We start from the raw sequence: 17,692 nt of genomic DNA, 5'->3' as shown, positions 1-17,692 counted from the left end.
TGTACCTGAGCCCACCCTCCCTGAGGCACAAGGAGAGGATCCCACAAGGAAACCTTCCTTGTAGAGGCAATGGAGAGCCTGAGAGCCTTAGGGACCTCTGAAGGGGAAGGGAAGTCTTGCCGCATGTGCTGCCGGGTGATTAATGCCATTTCGTTCTTTTAGATCTAATGCTGGATGATGTATTAATGGAGAGCTCAGCCAGTGCAGTGCAAGGTACTGGGAAGTCGGCACGTCTCGTCCCACTTGAATGGCAGTGCTGTGTCACTAACGGCTGGCCACCGCTGCTGTGAGGCATCCCACTAAACCGTGTGTGTGGTGCAAAGCTCGTTTGCTTACTTCATGGCACACGCATATCATTCTGAGCTGCAGGTCTGCAGACCTAGCTCAGGACTGACACTTGCAAGCCCTTAATTTACCCCTTGATCATGTTATGTTCTTCAGTATTATTTTTTTTCTGGTTTTCATTAAGACACTGTCAGACTTTTCATGGCTTTTTTTTTTCCCTCTCCTTTTTTTTAAATTTTTTTTTTTGGTTTTTTTTTTTTTATTATTCAAGAATAATGTCTGGACTGTGAAATGGGTCCTTTATTGCTTACTCTAGCTTTCCAATCACCAACTTAGAAGTATCTGAACAATTTGCGGGAGTGTCTCTGGAAGGCAGGCAGTTTCGCTTAGGGAAGTTATTTCATTATTTCTCCAGCCCTTGCTCATGGCTCTGCAAAAGCTGTGCTTCGGGGAGGCACAGTAGTTTTTCAGCAGGGTAAAATTCAGCGTGGTGCAGAGCCTTGGAGCTTCAGTGGAGACATCAGCCCCACAGCAACCCCCGGCGTGGACGGGGAGGTTGGCTGTTGTACTGCCCAGCTTGTAAATTCTTCGTATTGATTGAGAGTTGCATCTAGTGAATGAAATGAAAAAAAGATGCCACCTCTAAGCCTTTGCAGGTCCTGGTGGGGATGGACCAGCAGGGCTGAACGCTGCTGGGGGTTTGACTTGGCCACCCCACCCCACCCCCGACTGCTCATGCACCCCCTCATCTCACTGGGATGATGCTCAGAGCTGCAGATCTGTCCCTTGCTCTTTTTATTTTTAGGAGAAGCTTTGATCTGGCAAGCGTTTTGTTTAATTCATAACTTAAGAATATTAGCCTGAATAATTAAAGAGGTGCCAACATAGAAACAAATATAGCTGTAATTTTCGACAAAAATAATATGCTAGGAAAATTGTGCCATTAAAATTCTCACCTGTGAACGAGCTCCCACTGCTTGAGATGGGAGCAGGGCTTCATCCGTCTCTCACGTATTGTGGGGAGTTTTGATTAAATAAAAATTTCAAGGTGGGGACTATCAGCTTTCACTGCAGAGGATAACTCAGGGAGACAGAGGTTCCTACCTTACATTTCTCAGGCCTTGTTGGAAGTTATCACAACATGCTTTAATAACCCCTGAATCTCCTTCCCGTTGCCATCCCAATATTTTTACTTCTTTGCCTTCATTCTTGCTCTTCTTGGTAGCCTCCTGTCTTCTCCTACAAAATGGGGGCAGCATGGAGGGGGGTGGGTTGTCACTGGGTTTGGGGGGGCTGTTTACTTTTTCTTCTTTTTATTTGATTGCAACTCCTCTCCTGGTCCTCCAGAGCTACATCAAGGCCGTCTTGTTTTATTTTATAAAGGCACTGAACTCATTCCAAACCCCTCTGTTACCCTGCGCAGGCTCAGAAGGGCTCTCAGAGTTTGTCTTTAACACGTGTGCAATTGTCAGGTCTGTGCTTTGTGTTTCCTTTTGTTGCCTTTTCTTTGGATCCAGTGGCAGTGATTGTGTCACGCTGCTCTTCAGGCACCGGCACGAGGGAATAGAAAGGTTTGATTTGTGAACCTGCCTGGTGGGGATATTAGGGAATCGCTCCCTGGTGCTGCAGATGAACCTTCTGTGGTTCAATGAGAAATCTGGAGCTGTGACCCCAAAGCTTCCACACATCTCTGCACTTAGAGGGCGTCGCTTCTCTTTCTGTGAAGATAAGATGGAATAGAGTGTGTGTGTGTGTGTGTGTGTGCATGGCTGCCTGGTGAGATATTATAATTTTATTTTTCCCCCTTTTTTTTTTTTTTTTTTTTTTGAGTCTACATTCTATCACAACTGGAATCTTCTCAGTGGAAATAATTTATCATTTTCCATTTTGCCTTTTTTTTTTTTTAAAAAAAATCCATTCAGTACAATAAAAGCCAAGTAAAATGCTGTGTTTAAACAAAAAAATGTTCCTTCAGTGCAAACTACTTTTTAACCTAATAATATCCTTGATACAGTTTGTAAATCCAGCTGCGTCACGGGCTCATTGCTCACTGGTTTGCCGCTGTCCTCCAGATATACTTAGACCTGCAAAGTAGTTAATTCCCTTATTATAGGAGAAGGAAGAAGCCAGAGGAGACAGTAATGGAATTGTCCCACTCTCGTGAATTCCAATTTCCCGTGCCCACGCGCCTCCAGCTCGAAAGCTGCCTCGGGGAAAGTGGCAATTTCTCTCTTGACAGGGCGATATGCGGAGGCAGCCGTTATTCGGGGATCTCTCCCAGCCCCATCCCCCCCAAGGACATGTGGTTAAAGAGGGGAGAGCGGCCCTGGCCCCAGGTCCCACCGGGACCCTCGGGGAGCTGGCAGTGGCACTGCCTGCAGGGGACAGGGCTGCCCCGCCACTGACTCCTGGTCGCTGGTGCCATGTGGGGGTCACGTCCCAGGGCTGCCGGGCACACGGCAGCGTAATGCCCCGATCCTAGACTATGACCGCTGAGCACGAAGGGTGCCTGGCCTGGGAGAACTGAGAGTGGGATTAGGAATGGGAGATGTTTATCCTGCCACAGCGGTGGCCACAGCCTTTTCAAATGGGCAGGAGGGGGCGGTGATGAGTTTGGGTACCCCAGGGCATGGGCTGGGGGTGCTGTGCTCTGCCTCCCACCCGGTCGAGGGGATTGGTTATGGTCCCAAGAGGAGTACGCAGTGTCTGCTTGGGAAACAAGTGAGCTCAGAGCCCATCAGGGCGATAAGCTAAAGCCACGTGCCCCCCTGCCCGGCACCCGCTCCCCCAGCGGGCACCATCCCCTCAGGCCACCATTGCCCAGGACCAAGGGGCAGGTGGGATGCTCCCAAGCCAGCTCCCAGCCAGCTGCACAGTCTCCTTCCCAACAGGGTTAGGAGATCGCTGGGGATCCACTGTCCGAGCTGATTGTCTCCAATGTAACAATATCTAAATCTGAGCCTTTTCTCCCTCTCTCCTGGCCTCCAGCCATGGTGAAGCAGCTCGATTTACACCCTGTGTACCAGCCTGATATGTCTCGTAGTGGGGCTTTTGCTGTATTTCGTCATCTTCTTGCATTCTCATCCTGCCAATTCTTCTTTCTTTGTTTGCTCTCTTCCTCTTTTCTTTAACACCATGTGTGCCGGGAAGCCAAGTTAACCTTTCCAGTAATAACCGAGACTAACCCAGAGCTCTTGTTGTTCTTGACACAGTGTATTGTAACAGTACAGTAATGTGGTGTTGTGTTAGTTGTGAAGTTCACCACCTGGAGTTTAACAGATGTCTGTATTTCCCAAGATGTTGGTATTGTTTAGCTCTTTACTGCAATAATTAGAAATGATACTGTGTGATAGGGGGCATGGGCTTTGCAGCTGGATAATGATGCGTGAGCGATCCCCAAATTTGCTGCGGAACTGCGCAGGTCTGCTGAAAGAAATAGTATTTATCCGATAGCAAGGAAATGGTTTGTCTGTTCAGTGAGTTCCCTGCCCACCTAGGCACAGTAGGTATTTATCTGCCGTCCTCGGACAGCATGCTGGCTTGTGCCTGGTTCACCTCGCGGTAATATCCGTACGGCACTAATATGCACGGCCGGCATGCGGAGACCGGTGAAGCGAGCGGTGGCATGAGTCATAAGCAGGGCTGACAAATCCCCTCTTAACAAAGTTAATGGGGAAGGATGAAATGTTCATGAATGGCGATTTTCTACGGCTGCAAGGGCAGCTGCGAGAGCAGCGTCCAGAGACGTGGAAGCATGGAGCTGTTTGCTGGGAAAGATGCAAAGGAGCTTTGGGGTTTGGGAGAAGGGGGGGTGCGAAAGGGGAGAAGCCTTTGCAGATATATGAACAATTAGCAGCCCTGCTTATAAGGTCATGCACAGGCTAATCCAGGTGCAGGAGCCCTGCACAGGAGACATTTTACAACCTCTCTCTAAATCCTTTCTGTTCTAACGGCATCGGTGCTATTCTGTAGGATTTGGAATTACCCGTCAATCAAAGCTAAGAAAAAATGTGAATTCCAGTGTAATTATTCATAAGTAAATCCATCGCAAGAAAAAAGGCAGAAACATTGACATTTTTCTTTTTGAATGTGAATTATACATAAATGTAGAAGAAGTGATCCAATTATGATGGTGTTTCTTTCGGAGATGATAAGTTGGTTCATAAAAATAGGTCCTATTCCTAACCTAATTGTATTCAAACATTTTAGTTAATTTGCTACTCATAATTTAGCATAATGTGATCGAGATATCTTGACTTTATGGAGATTTATGCAGATTCTGAGATATCTGACAAAGTCTTACGAGTGAATCAGCAGCTACCAGTCTGCTTTTTTGTAAGCACTCAATAGATTCGCATGAAAATTAATTTTATAGACCTTTTCATCAATATCGTGCTTTAGCACTCAGGTACAGAGCACCTAAAGCACACTGCAGATCAGAAAGTGAATATTAATACTGCCTTTCATGTGATGACACCGAAGCAGAATTTTGGGCATTCCAAACTCCTACGGAATAAAACTGCTGAGTGATTTGTCTGGTCCCTGGGCTCTAAGGGAAAGGTCTGTCCCTATGGAAAAAACAAAACTTCTCTGGTTTTTTCAGGATCCTGTAATGCAGCGGCGAGCACATAAAACGGTCGAATCTCTGGGTTTGATTGCGATGTCATTGGCTATTGACAAAGTGAATTCTATTTCCAGGCAAAATTTGATCTTCTAAAATTAGTTTTCCCTGAGGGCAACCCAAACCTGTGCTTTGTGGCTTCGTTCTGCCCAACTTTTTGCTCAGAATAATGTATCAAACTGTACATTTTCTCAGCAGCACTAAATATCAAGCCATGTAATTCTTACAGCTCAATAATTTTCATAACCAGATGATCATCTAATTATGAGAGTAATATTATACTCTGACATATTCAAGACAGTCCTTTCCACTTCAATCTGCATTATAATGCCTCCTTGAAAATTGTACTGAATTATATACTCAGTCTTGGCATTTCCTCATTAGAGATTAGGTGAGTAAATGAGTTTATCTCTAGGAACATTTGGGGTCTAAAGAGCATGTGTCATCCCTGAGGCAGCTGAACACGGGAATGAGTTGAACAGTGAAATCTGTACTTTGATAATCTTGTCTAAATGGAGGATCATTATTTTCTAATCGCTAAGGCTGACTGATCAGTTTTCCTTGGTATTTTTATGGACCATTTCTCAGGGCTCTGGCAGCCAAAGTGTTGAATTTTGTTCTCTCTACAGTTTATTGCAAAGAACATAATACGTCTGAATTAATTCTCTTTCAAAGACCACCGCTAACTCAATGGCCTGTATTTTTAAGACATCGTTATGAAAATCTGTCCCAAACATCTGACCATTAATTGGGTTTGCAGATACTTTGGGGACTTTTTAAGATCAGCAGAAACAAAAATTGTTGATTTAATTTAAATTTAATTCAAATATTCCTACAGGGAAAACATTCTTTAGCAGCACAATAGTCCCAGCTCACCTCATCCCTGATGCCATAAGGCTGAGTATGGTGCATGTCCCACTGAAGATGTTTAATGGTTGTAAGATGAGGGGAGCCCTGCTGTGTATTAAAAATGATGACATGCCAGCAAGAAAAAAGGAAATAAAAAAGACAGCATGTTGCTGTAATCGGTCTAGAATTTTTCATCTTTGGAGTTGGAAAATGAGGGTGCATTGACTTCAGAAAGACGCAGAGAAATGACTTGATGTGCCTCTTCGCTCTCCTCCTCCCCGCTGCAGAAGCACAGTGTAAGCCCTACTATTCGGATTACTCCCGTTTCCGCCTCCTGATCCACCAGATGTGCACCAGCCACTACCTGGATTTGTTCATCACTGGAGTGATTGGCCTCAACGTGATCACCATGGCCATGGAGCACTACCAGCAGCCAAAGGTACCAGGGAAGAGAGGGGGGAAAGCAGGGGGGAGGGTGCTCAGCCGTGGGGGTATGGGCTTATGGGCAGAGTTAAGGCTGGTTTTGCTGTTAGACCCTTTCTGGGACCTTGTTTGAGGCCCTTGTCCACCATGCCTGACTTGTCCCTTTGCCCCATGGACTGTACCCATCAAACCATGGCTTTGGGCACCTGGGTCCCATTGCACCTCTCCCTCCTAGTCACGTGTGAACGAGCTGCTTTGGAAATGAGGGTGGGAGCAGGTTGGTTTGGTTTGCTAGGTAAGATCATCTTCCATTTGACTTAGGTTTTCCACAAAAAAAAGGAGAAAAAGGAAAAATAATAGAAGAATTTGTGAGATGTTTCTTTTTGCAAAGTTTCTGCTAAATCCCTGGAGTCCCATAGGGCCCAATTTTCACAGGCACTGGATTCCGTGCTGGTCTTTAAAATACATTTTAATATATTAGTATGCTACATTCCTGGGTCTTTGTGATACTCTGAAAATAAAAACAGCCTGTCCTGGGATGTCAAGTCTCTTGTGCATAAGAATGAAATGGAAATAGCTGCCTCTGCCATATAACTTGTACTTATTTTTATTAGACACTTTCAGAATGAATAAATATAGCACACAATAGGAGGAAATATTCTTTAAGACTAGACAGGACTTGAATACTTAATATAAAACCCCCAAACAACTAAGACATGCAAACGAGGGGAAAAATATCCTCCAGCCTATCATAAAGAAGCCAAAAAGTGAAAGGGCAGAAGCCCAATTTATTTTTTCTGTTCAGGTCACCTTTAAATACCCTGGAAGGCTCATTGCATGATTCAGTCATTTGGTGATGAAAAAGGTTGTTGGCTAAGGAACCGGTACTGGAATGAATCGCTCTAGGGCGTGCAGTCTTACTGCAGTCGTTTTGCAGCTACATTTTCTCTTGTATTATAAAAATGTTGGGCAGGCTTTTGTTTTTAATTTTCTTTAGGAAAATAACGTTTTGTCTCTAAGCCTCTGGTATGCAGCATCTGGGTAATAACTCCAAGCTTGGGCTGTGCTGAGATGACAGCATGGTTAGAGCCGTGCACATGCTGGAGGGTCTTGCTGAATCGGGACCCCGATATCACTCTGGTCGGGGTGACTGACGGCTGGGATCCCGCGGATGCTTAAAAGGCTGAATGTACCAGAAAGCTTTATATCCAAACCCAGTTCCTTGGTGTGTTGGTGCTGAAAGGGGCTGCTGGTGGGATACCCCAGGATGCCCTGTGGACAAGATCCCAGCTGGAGATGCTGTGGCTGCACGTAGAGAGGAGGGACTGCAGCGTGCAGAGAAGGAGCTACAGGGCAAAATCTGGCTTTTGCCGGATAAATGTGGTCATTTGGTGGCAGGGCCCTGGTCCCCTGCAGGATGACAGGGAACCTCGTTCAGAGCCACAGCTTCCTTTAGCAGCTGGGCTGGTACCTCTCGGGCAATTGAGGTGTTTTCATCCATGGATGCTTGAAGGTAAACTGCAGCATGAAGGCAGAGTGTGTGTCTGAAACCCCTTCTGTAATGACTTCTGCTGCTCCAGTAAGTCTTGGTTTTGGTCTGAGAGCACAATGTTGCCATCTCCCCCATTCCCTAAGAGTGCCCCGGACATGGTTATTGTCATCCCATTTGCCAGCAGTGACAAATTCAGTGCGCGTTACTGAAGTGGCCACGCAGGGTGCTGCTACCGCAGTGCTCCTTCACGAGCAGGACTTTTGGGATGAAATTGCCTCTGACGTGACTGTGCAAGAGTTGTCCCAGCCAGGAGGCACCTGTAAGTTAATGGCCAGGCTGTGACTTCTGCAGAGGGAAGGGTGGGCAGACGATAACCCGAGGCACTCGCTGCTGCTGGCATGCGATCCCTCTCTCCTGCTCCTTGCCAAAAGCTCAAGGTGAGGAGTAAAAGACAGGCTATCACAAAGAAGCCATTTGGCCGGTGCTTGCACAGACCTGGCCAGCCCATGGCTCTTGCAGCAGTGCACAAATGAGCGAGTGGGGGGAAATTCAGCTTTCGGCTGAAAGCACGAGGGTCTGCGCGCTGCCGACACCTGCGAAGGCAGCAGCTCTTACCGCTCACCCAAGGGATTGCGCTGGGCTGTGTGGCTGCCCCAGGGTTTGAGTTGTGCCTTGGGTTTGTGTCAGCCCCTCCGCTGAATTGTGTCTGCTGGGTTGGGGCCAGGGAAATGCAGCTTGCGCTCTCCCTGAAGCACTGGGACTTTTCCCTGGGACATTTGTCATCAGAGAGAGCCCACGACTGGAGCCTTTTGTTGTAGTTTGGAAGTGAGTGACTGGTGAAAGGAGAGGAGGGCAGATCTGCAGGCTGCAGAGCTGGCATCTAACCATGGTCCTGTGTCCACACCCCAGGTTCTTGATGAAGCCCTGAAGATCTGCAATTACATCTTCACCGTTATCTTTGTCCTGGAGTCTGTTTTCAAGCTTATCGCCTTTGGGTTTCGTCGCTTCTTCCAAGACAGGTAACAAAAGCCCCGCTGTGACGGCAGGGCCAGCAGCAGGTTTCTGGAGACAGTGCCCAAACGCGGTGTCCTGGACCCCGATGCTCTTTCCAGTGATGGCAGTCGGACACGTGGGAGCACTTTCTGGTGTGACTGATTGAAACCTGGGTAGGTGGAGGTTTGGGGATGTGAGCTGGGGTAAGGCTTGTGTGTGCCCCGGGATGTGATTGCACCGCTTTGGCCCTTGGGAGAGGACAAAATAGGAGTGAGTCTCACACTGAGCAGCTGGTTCTTGTCTCACACCAGTTGCATCTCCATGTCATCCAGATGATCTGGTGAGGGGACAAAATTTATGCCAAGAGAACCTGGTTGTGAGTGGAAATGAAAGAGGAAAGGGGCTTCTTTTTATGCAGATGTGGAGCAGCAGATGAAATTGCTGCTTTTTTTGTAGCTTTTCACTCTCTTACCTCACAAATACAGATTTTATGTCCTCGGTGAATCTTTCTCCTCCCATTTTTGCCTCCTTCAGTGTTAATACCAAAAGCGCTGGCACTGGGCAAGACTTGAACACAAGCCCTTCAGCAGCCGGGAGGATGGTTCCACCCCCAACGTTCCAGGTGTCTGTGCTAGGATCACGCCTCTCTCCAACCTGGCATGGATCCTTGGGGTCTTTCCTTCACCCACCCTGATTTTTGTTGCAAGGACTGGACACAGGATCTGGTTCTTCCTAGGGTAGATCTCACACTGAGGTCCACGAGTGCCATGTCTCAAAGCAGCCGGACAGATACCACAGCATCTCCCCTGAGGTCTGCAGCCTCCGGGTAGAAAAGTGCCCAGCTTTTGTTTCTGTTTCCCTTCAGTCAAGAATTATCTTTGGAATTGGCTGATTTTCTAATGAGATGCATTAGTTACAATGATTTTATAACATAACTGCTTTTGTATAATACCCTCAGAAAAATGCTGTAGATTCATTTCAGTGCTAGAACCATTGAAATGACTGGAATTCGTGTGAAACAAGCTACCGCCCCTTGCCAGCTTCTTAGTAGATGTTAAACTTCACTTTGTGTTGTCTCCAGATGGAACCAATTAGATCTGGCAATTGTGCTGCTGTCTATCATGGGCATCACTTTGGAAGAGATCGAGGTGAATGCTTCGCTACCGATTAACCCCACTATTATCCGAATCATGAGGGTTCTCAGGATTGCTCGAGGTGAGATGAAGAAAGCAGAATTGACTTGGGTTTGAGGTGCAGGGTCTCCTCCAGGAGGGAGTTAAGTGTCGGGGAACGGTTCCGGGGCACATCCCCATCACGATGTGCAGAGCTCTGGCATCAACAGGCTGTAAACAAATAAAATAACAATGGGGGAAAATACTTGCGAGGAGCCAAAAAGCTGAGCCAACTGACCATGTGTTTCTATCTTAAGAGGGCTTGAAGGCTGAGAGGTTAGAAATGAAAGAGAAAGAGCTGTGGCTGTATCTTCCAGAGATATACCTGGAAAAAAATATGCCAGTCAAATCAAAAGTCATCCCTGATGGGGATTAGAGAATACAAGCTGGAGTATGTTTGCTTTAAAAAGACAAGCATCTAATAAATTTAATTTCCCGTGGGACTTTACATTTCACCACTCGGTGACAAAGCATGCCTCGTCACTCTGCATCCATCTGTCCCCTCAGACTTGTAACGACACATACCCAAGCTGGGAAGCCAGCTTCTTCAGGGCCCGATTTTTCAGAACAGGGAGGTCTCAGGGCCAAGTGATGAAGACGTAAAATGGGAGCGCTTAAGAAAGTACTCCCAGGCCCTCCTGAAGGGCAGTGTTGTGCTCGGAGGCATAATTGCTCTGATTGCAGCCCTCATCTAAGCAAACAAGGAGCCAGAGGAGAAATGAAATGCTGCTGTGTCTCCAGGGGGAGAAAAAAAAAGTGTTTTTCCTGTGCATTGGATCCCTTTCAGAATTAAAAATACATGCAGTTTCCAATTGGAAATGCAACCTTCTGGAAGAGATGTGTAAATCAGTTCCTCGGTGAATCATGTATGAAAGTGGGTAGCCTATGGAAGTGGGAGAGTAGCCCCAGGGTTGGGAAAGTAACTGCTCGAGATAACCGGAGGAAGAAGGAGATGGGTCCAACACAGATAAAAGTGGGGAAAGGAAAAGCCAGGCAGAGCGATAACGCTTTCTACAAGTCTCAGGGTAGGTGATGCTGCTATTCACAGGATTTTGATAGTATCCAAGCAACCAGGCACGATGTAAAAAGGCCAGGGACTATAGCAGCTAATGGAGAACACTTGACATGATTTCACATTTCTCTTCCCATAATCTGTGGCTCCTGGGAGAGGGACTGAGTTTGTGCCTGTGTGCTAGCGCTGCCGTTACCATATTATGAACGTGTTTTCCGCAGTGTTGAAGTTGCTGAAGATGGCTGTAGGGATGAGAGCCCTGTTGGACACCGTGATGCAAGCGCTGCCACAGGTAACCCACTGCCATATCGAACCAGATCTCCTCTGGCCCAAAGCTAATTTCCTATTGCAGAGGAATGCTAATCATTTTATCTTTACTGTCATTAGAGAATCACAATTTCCCTTCCGAAGCGCAGTCTGAGATACAGTCCTCACATTGAGGTCATTTTTCCCCTGAAGCAATTTAAGTTTTGGATTAAAGAATACAGCAAGAAACAGGTCTGGAACAAAAAAATCAATGAATGTTCTTTTTCTGTGTTTTTTTCCCCCCATTTCTTTTTCTCTTTCCAGGTGGGGAATCTGGGTCTTCTCTTCATGTTGTTGTTTTTCATATTTGCAGCTCTTGGAGTGGAGCTGTTTGGAGACCTTGGTGAGTCTTCCCGTGCCGGTGGGAGCGGGATGGGAGCGGGATGGGAGCCGGAGTCTCACGGCTGCGCTTGGTCCCACAGAGTGCGACGACACACACCCCTGCGAGGGGCTGGGACGGCACGCCACGTTCAGGAACTTTGGGATGGCCTTTCTGACTCTTTTCCGGGTATCCACTGGAGACAACTGGAATGGGATCATGAAGGTAAGAGAGCCATGGAAAATGAGTATTGCCTGTAATTGCCTAATTAGAAGCTGTTCGCTCTGCTCCAGGCTGGTAACGATGCCCAGCCAGGACACTCGCATCCTGCAGTGAGCTGGTCTCTTCATTTGTGCACGGGGCAAAGCCTCTAACGTTTTTGTTGCCTCCTCCTGGCGTTGTGATGTCTATGGCTGCAGCTTCCTGGCGTACTCCATATATTCCATTTTTTTACTCTGAGTGAGCAACTTAAAAAGAAGGGGAAAAATAAAGGGACTCATCTCTCAGATAGCACAAGCTCAGCTCAGTAACGTGCATTGGTTTTACTTTTTTCTTTAAAAGTCTTTTGGCATTACTTTGTTGGGGTTTTTTTTCTGGGAAAACCCAAGTTTCTGAGATAAGAGTGTCTCTCAGGGGACAGCCATAAAGGCATGCTATTGTGAAGAAATCTGGTCTATGAATACACAGTGTGCTCGCTAGTCTGAAGGAATCACTTCTCCATCCATTTGTAGCCTGGTGAGTGTTAGGGGGCCAAACTCTTAATGACGGGGTGTGAACTTGAGGAAAGAACATTTGCAAGCTCAGCTGCTCTGGGATGGCTGATGGGTTATAGCTGCATCCTGCTTTGCCCTGGATGTGTCTGCCACACTCCTGCATGTTTGGTCTCTAACCTAGTGAAACAGCCTTTCCTTGAGGAGCAGCAGGGTGTCAATGTCTGGTGTTGCACACCCCCAAGGACAATTTCCTCTGAGCCTGCTTGTGGTGACTAACACAGAAACGTGAGGTTTCACTGGCAAATATTTTGCTATTCTAGACAATAAATTTGCCTAATCCTCTCAGTTTTCTTCACAAAAGGAGAAGCCATTGCAGCCAGATGCCCAGATGGCAGACCAAGGTCCATGCTGGAACCTCTTCACATTCCTCCATCATTTCCCTCCTGTTTCTAGGACACGCTGCGAGACTGTGACCAGGAGTCCACCTGTTATAACACCGTCATTTCACCCATCTACTTTGTCTCCTTCGTGCTGACGGCCCAGTTTGTCCTGGTGAACGTGGTGATTGCCGTGCTCATGAAGCACTTGGAAGAGAGCAACAAGGAGGCTAAGGAGGAGGCAGAGCTTGAGGCAGAACTGGAGATGGAAATGAAGACAATCACGCCCGGCCAGCACAGCCCCTCGGACATCTTTGCGTGGACAGGCAGCACCGGTGGAGAGAGACCTGAGAGCCCCCGAGGATGTACCAATCCCATGCAAATCAAGGTGGACTCTCAGCTCTCATTAGTTTACCCTATGGTGAGAATCTGGGTTGGAGGGTGAAGAGGGCTTGACCTGCATATTAGCTGGGGGAAGACATGCACGAGTCGGTAATGAAGGAGTGGGTGTCCCTTACGTCCTGGGCTTGTATTCCTCTCTGTCTGCTGACTGACTGTTGCATGGTGTGGGAGCCGGTGCTCCAGGGAAGAGACCCTGGGCAGGTCTCCAGACCACCTTGATGCATCTGTTTGGACGTAGAGAGCTTTGCAGTTTGTTCTGGAGATGTGCCCAAGCCACCAAGTTCAGACCTAGCTCTAAATTTGCTCTAATCCAGAGTTTGCACTAGGTCCTTCGTGATAGAAAAATCATGAGCGTAATGTGTTTGCTTTTCTAATTGTTGTGGTCTAACCCCAGTTGGCAGCTCAGCCCCACACAGCTGCTCGCTGGCTCTTCCCCAGTGGGATGGTGTAGAGAATGGGAAGGGTAAAAGTGAGAAAACTTGTGGGTTGAGATACAGACAGTTTAATAGGTAAAGCAAGAGCCACACAGGCAAGCAAAGCAAAGCAAGGAATTTCTTCACCACATCCCACGGGCAGGCAGGGGCTCAGCCCCCCCCCAGCACAGCAGGGCTCCATCACGCCCAACGGGGACTTGGGAAGACAAATGCCATCGCTCTGGGTGTCCTCCCCTTCCTTCTCCTTCCCCCAGCTTCATATGCTGAGCATATATATCCCAAATCATGGGTTACAACAATTTAAAGGAATTTCCATTACAATTTCCACGCCTGGTCCCTTTGGACCAGCCCGTTTTTTGTGGGTTTTTTTGGCAATGAACTCCTCCCCTTGCAATTTATTGCAACATTGCACTGAACTCCTCTCCTTGCCCCTGCTCCAGCTTGGATTTATCCAGGCTGCAGTCCCTCAGGGTTGTACCTGCTCCAAGTGGAGCCTCAGCTCTGCGCTACAGTCTCTCCAGGGGTATGCCTGCTGCGGCATAGACTCATCCACAGCCACTGCTGCTTTGAGGTGCACCTGTCCCAGCATGGCCTTACCCCTGGCTGCAGTCGAGGGACCTCCAGGGTTGTACTTGCTGTCCTGGGCCCATCCATGGCCACATGCTTTGAGTGCTCCAGCATGGCCTCATGCACAGCCACTGATGCTTCAAGGTCTACCTGCTGCAGCGTGGACTTATCCACAGCCTTAGATACTTTGAGGTGTACCTTCTCCAGCGTGGGGCTTATCCTTGGGCCACAATCCCTTCAGAGGTATACCTGCTGCGGCACAAGCATAGCCACGGCCACAGAGGCTTCAATAGATACCTGCTCTGCCGTGGGCTTATCCATGGCCAGAGATGCTTTGGGGTGTCCTGCTCCCAACGTGGACACAGCCACAGGTCATGGTCCCTTTGACTGGAGTTCATGTTGGAGTTCCAACCTGTCCTGTACAGCAGCACAGAAGCAGCAGCCGTGCCCTGGCCAGCTGCCAGCCCCGGCACATCGCTGCTGCTGTTATCAAAATGTTCCCAGGCAGAGCGCAGTGAGATGATAAGCAGTGCAGCAGTACAGCAAGCAGCGAAAGCAAAAAAGCAGCCACTAATGAGCACTAGACTCTAATATACAGTGAGGCAAGCGAGCCCCATGGCAAGCACAGAAGCCTGTCAATTAAAAGCTAAACAGCAATAACAGCTATAAATTCAATCTGGCACATTCCAATTGAATCTGTTATCTCGAACCCTTCGAGCCCCACGCTGGGCACCAAAAGGGACTGTGGTGGTCTAACCCCAGCTGGCAGCTCAGCCCCACGCAGCCACTCACTCACTCCCCCCCCAGTGGGACGGGGTAGAGAATCAGAAGGGTAAAAGTGAGAAAACTCATGGGTTGAGATAAAGATAGTTTAATAGGTAAAGAAAAAGCCACACATGGAAAGCAAAGCAAAGCAAGGAATTCCTTCACCACATCCCACGGGCAGGCAGGGGCTCAGCCACCCCCAGGACAGCAGGGCTCCATCACGCCCAGCGGGGACTTGGGAAGACAAATGTCCCCCCCTTTCCTTCTCCTTCCCCCAGCTTTATATGCTGAGCATGATGCCGTGTTGGCTGGGATATCCCTTGGCTCAGCTGGGGTCAGCTGTCCCAGCCATGTCCCCTCCCAGCTCCTGGTGCCCCCCAGCCTGCTCACTGGTGGGTGGTGTGGGGAGCAGAAGGGGCCTTGGCTCTGTGTAAGCGCTGCTCAGCAGCGATGAAAACATCCCTGTGTTATCAAAACTGTTTTCAGCACAAATCCGAAACGTAGCCCCATACCAGCTAGTGTGAAGAAAATTAACTCTATCCCAGCCAAAACCAGCATAGCAAGCAGACCATGAACCACAACATTAAAAGAGAAATAAAACTTGGCTAATCTTTGCTTAAGTATTAAATTCGGTTTATGTAACCTCAATTTAAACTCCATCCCCACAGCCAAGCTTGTGAGAAAAGATTAATTTAACAGTGGAATAATCCAGAGGGGGCTCAAACCTGAGCCCACCAGCACTGGTGGCAGAACTCCCACCAGCAGGAGCAGGGCTGCAACGTGGTAGCTGCTATGGGTTGCAGTAAGTCTCTCTAAAGCACAGTTTCTGGATGAAGACTCAGTTTGAGGAATGAGAGGTAAGGTCAAGATCCAGACAGGTCCTTTGGGAGGGAACTGAACTGGAATTATACAAGAAAAATGGTCCGGTCTTTTTTTAGTCTTAGCTGATTGCAAATTGGGTTAAACTCTACACAGACCTCATTAGCTTTTATTACATCATGATTTCACAACAGCATATCTTGGCCTCTGCCTGAGGTGGACTAATGAGTATTCTAATGCATGAAAAACTCATTTATGATCTTTAGTCCAAGGGTGAAAAAGAGTAAATCCCTGCTCAAGCTTTGTTTCAGTTCCTAAGCTACTGGAAATTTCTGGTGCCATTAGGAATCACTGATGTCTCAGATGGAGTCCAAAGCTGCTCCTTGGCACAGGAAAAAGGAGTTCAGGGCAATATGGGGAAATCCAGATCTACTACGTCCTCTAAGAAGAAACACCACGTCCCAACTGTTGTACATGTTACACAGAGCACTGGCAAACCGTCCTCAGCGCTATCGCCCTGCATCAATACTCACACTGGCAAAAAGAGAAACTGCAAAACTGCCAGGCACATCAGGGAGGGAAACCCTCAGCTCTTCAGTCTGTCAAACCTGCCCTCTCCGAAGGTGGCCTTGAAAGGGCTTATTCTAGTCACAACCTCCAGAGCGTGTTTCTTGCTCTTTCACTCAAACAGAAGCCTCAAAAACCTCCAGGAGATTTTCTTCTATTTTTTCTCCCAGCCAAAATCTTCAGGACCAATCTGATATTTGAGCAGGATAGCAGAGGAATACAATTCCCAGGACATGACCCCGCCAGGACATGTGGTCAGCATGCTCTTCTGCTTGCCTGTTCCCCAGGATTTTTGCACTGTGTGCTGTTTGACTGTAATGATGGTCCTCATTTCATCGTACGTAGCAGGCATTCCCTACATGAAAGGTGCAAGCCTTAAATTGCTCCCACGCTGCCTGCAAAAGCCAGACCCTGCTCTGTATAACTTCCAGTTGTCTGTGCTCTGGCCAGCTGGTTTGAAGTTGGCCAGGACAACTGGGGCACCTCAACCCATGTCTGGCACATGAATTAGTGACCTGATGTGTGTCCGTCCTGGTCACCTGCAGCTTTCATGCACAGGATGCTCAGCTTCTCTTCAAGTCAGGTTCTTGTAATTGATGTGCCCTCTGGATGTGGATTTAGGTGTCAAGTATTAGGTCCACTTGCTCAAAAATGTGAACAATGGGTATAGAAACCTGACAGCAGTAGCATCCTACAGAAGTTCACAGCACCAAGTACCAAGATGCTGCTATAGCGGCCCCGTGATACACCTCAGGTGCCAGGAGCGACTGGCCATGTTTGCTGAGGGTGAATTGTCCCCGGAGTGGGGGCAGCCGCGGTGCTGGGACAGCCGGGGACAGCCCCATACATTATTAATGTCTGAGAAAGCTGTCACTGCTCACCGTGATATTACTGCACTGTTCTCTCTCCTCTCCTGCCTCACCTCTCCTGTCCCGTTGTTTCTGTTACTGCTATTCTCCCTTAACGTTTCTGTCTCCCCCTGACACCCCCCCCCCCAATCTGTTCTTTCCCCCTTTTGTTCTTTGGGTTTTATGCACCATCCTCTTTTTTTTTTTTTTTTTTTGTCCCTTCTTCTCTCTCTGTCTCTGTCCCTCGCCTTTTTCTCTCTCTTTTTGGCTTGCTCTCTCCTTCTGCATGCTACACACCACCCCTCCTAGGAAAGGCACTTGTTTGATACCATATCACTGCTGATCCAGGAATCTCTGGAAGGAGAGCTGAAGCTGATGGACAACCTTTCAGGCTCTGTGTGCCATCATTATGCCCTCCCAGCTCCCGAATATTACAACTCTGAGAACCAGGTTAATATTCCTAATTTCCTGCACAGTCTCCATCCAAACTCAGTTTGACTGAGACCTTTAATTGAGAGTTAAAGTTCTTTATGTAATGTATCACAGGGATTTTGAAGCATAAGTCATTTGGGCTTTTTCTGTGGGCGCTGAGATAATATCTTGGTTTATGATGTTGTATATCAATGCAAGAGGAAGAGCACAGGCTCTGAGTTTCCCTCTTCAACACAGAATTTTTTCATTGGGATTTACTGTTCATGAGTCTTGTAGGGAAAATGTACAAAATCCTG

The 17,692-nt window shown here is 47.8% G+C and overlaps 1 protein-coding gene across 18 annotated transcripts in view; it reads left to right on the top strand.

The window, feature by feature from the left end:
- CACNA1G (calcium voltage-gated channel subunit alpha1 G) overlaps positions 1–17,692 on the top strand; it is a 153,479-nt gene that overhangs the window by 118,414 nt on the left and 17,373 nt on the right. For 11 of the 18 annotated variants that reach the window (XR_005107300.1, XR_005107302.1, XR_005107301.1 and 8 more), the window contains 9 exons: positions 163–213; positions 6,043–6,194; positions 8,580–8,689; positions 9,745–9,878; positions 11,069–11,139; positions 11,418–11,496; positions 11,576–11,697; positions 12,639–12,983; positions 17,274–17,414. Coding sequence is in view for 15 of the 18 variants with exons in the window: in XM_037407151.1 (XP_037263048.1) it covers positions 163–213; positions 6,043–6,194; positions 8,580–8,689; positions 9,745–9,878; positions 11,069–11,139; positions 11,418–11,496; positions 11,576–11,697; positions 12,639–12,983; positions 17,274–17,414 (1,205 nt within the window). In the remaining 3 variants the exon portion in view is untranslated. The remainder of the gene's footprint in view (positions 1–162; positions 214–6,042; positions 6,195–8,579; positions 8,690–9,744; positions 9,879–11,068; positions 11,140–11,417; positions 11,497–11,575; positions 11,698–12,638; positions 12,984–17,273; positions 17,415–17,692) is intronic. The other 7 variants (XM_037407187.1, XM_037407179.1, XM_037407237.1 and 4 more) reach the window with 5 other exon arrangements.

The sequence above is a fragment of the Falco rusticolus genome, chromosome 1 (assembly GCF_015220075.1).
Source record: "Falco rusticolus isolate bFalRus1 chromosome 1, bFalRus1.pri, whole genome shotgun sequence".
Lineage (NCBI taxonomy): Eukaryota > Metazoa > Chordata > Aves > Falconiformes > Falconidae > Falco > Falco rusticolus.
The sequence above is the reverse complement of the archived record's forward strand: the minus strand, read 5'-3'. Positions and strand labels throughout refer to the sequence as shown.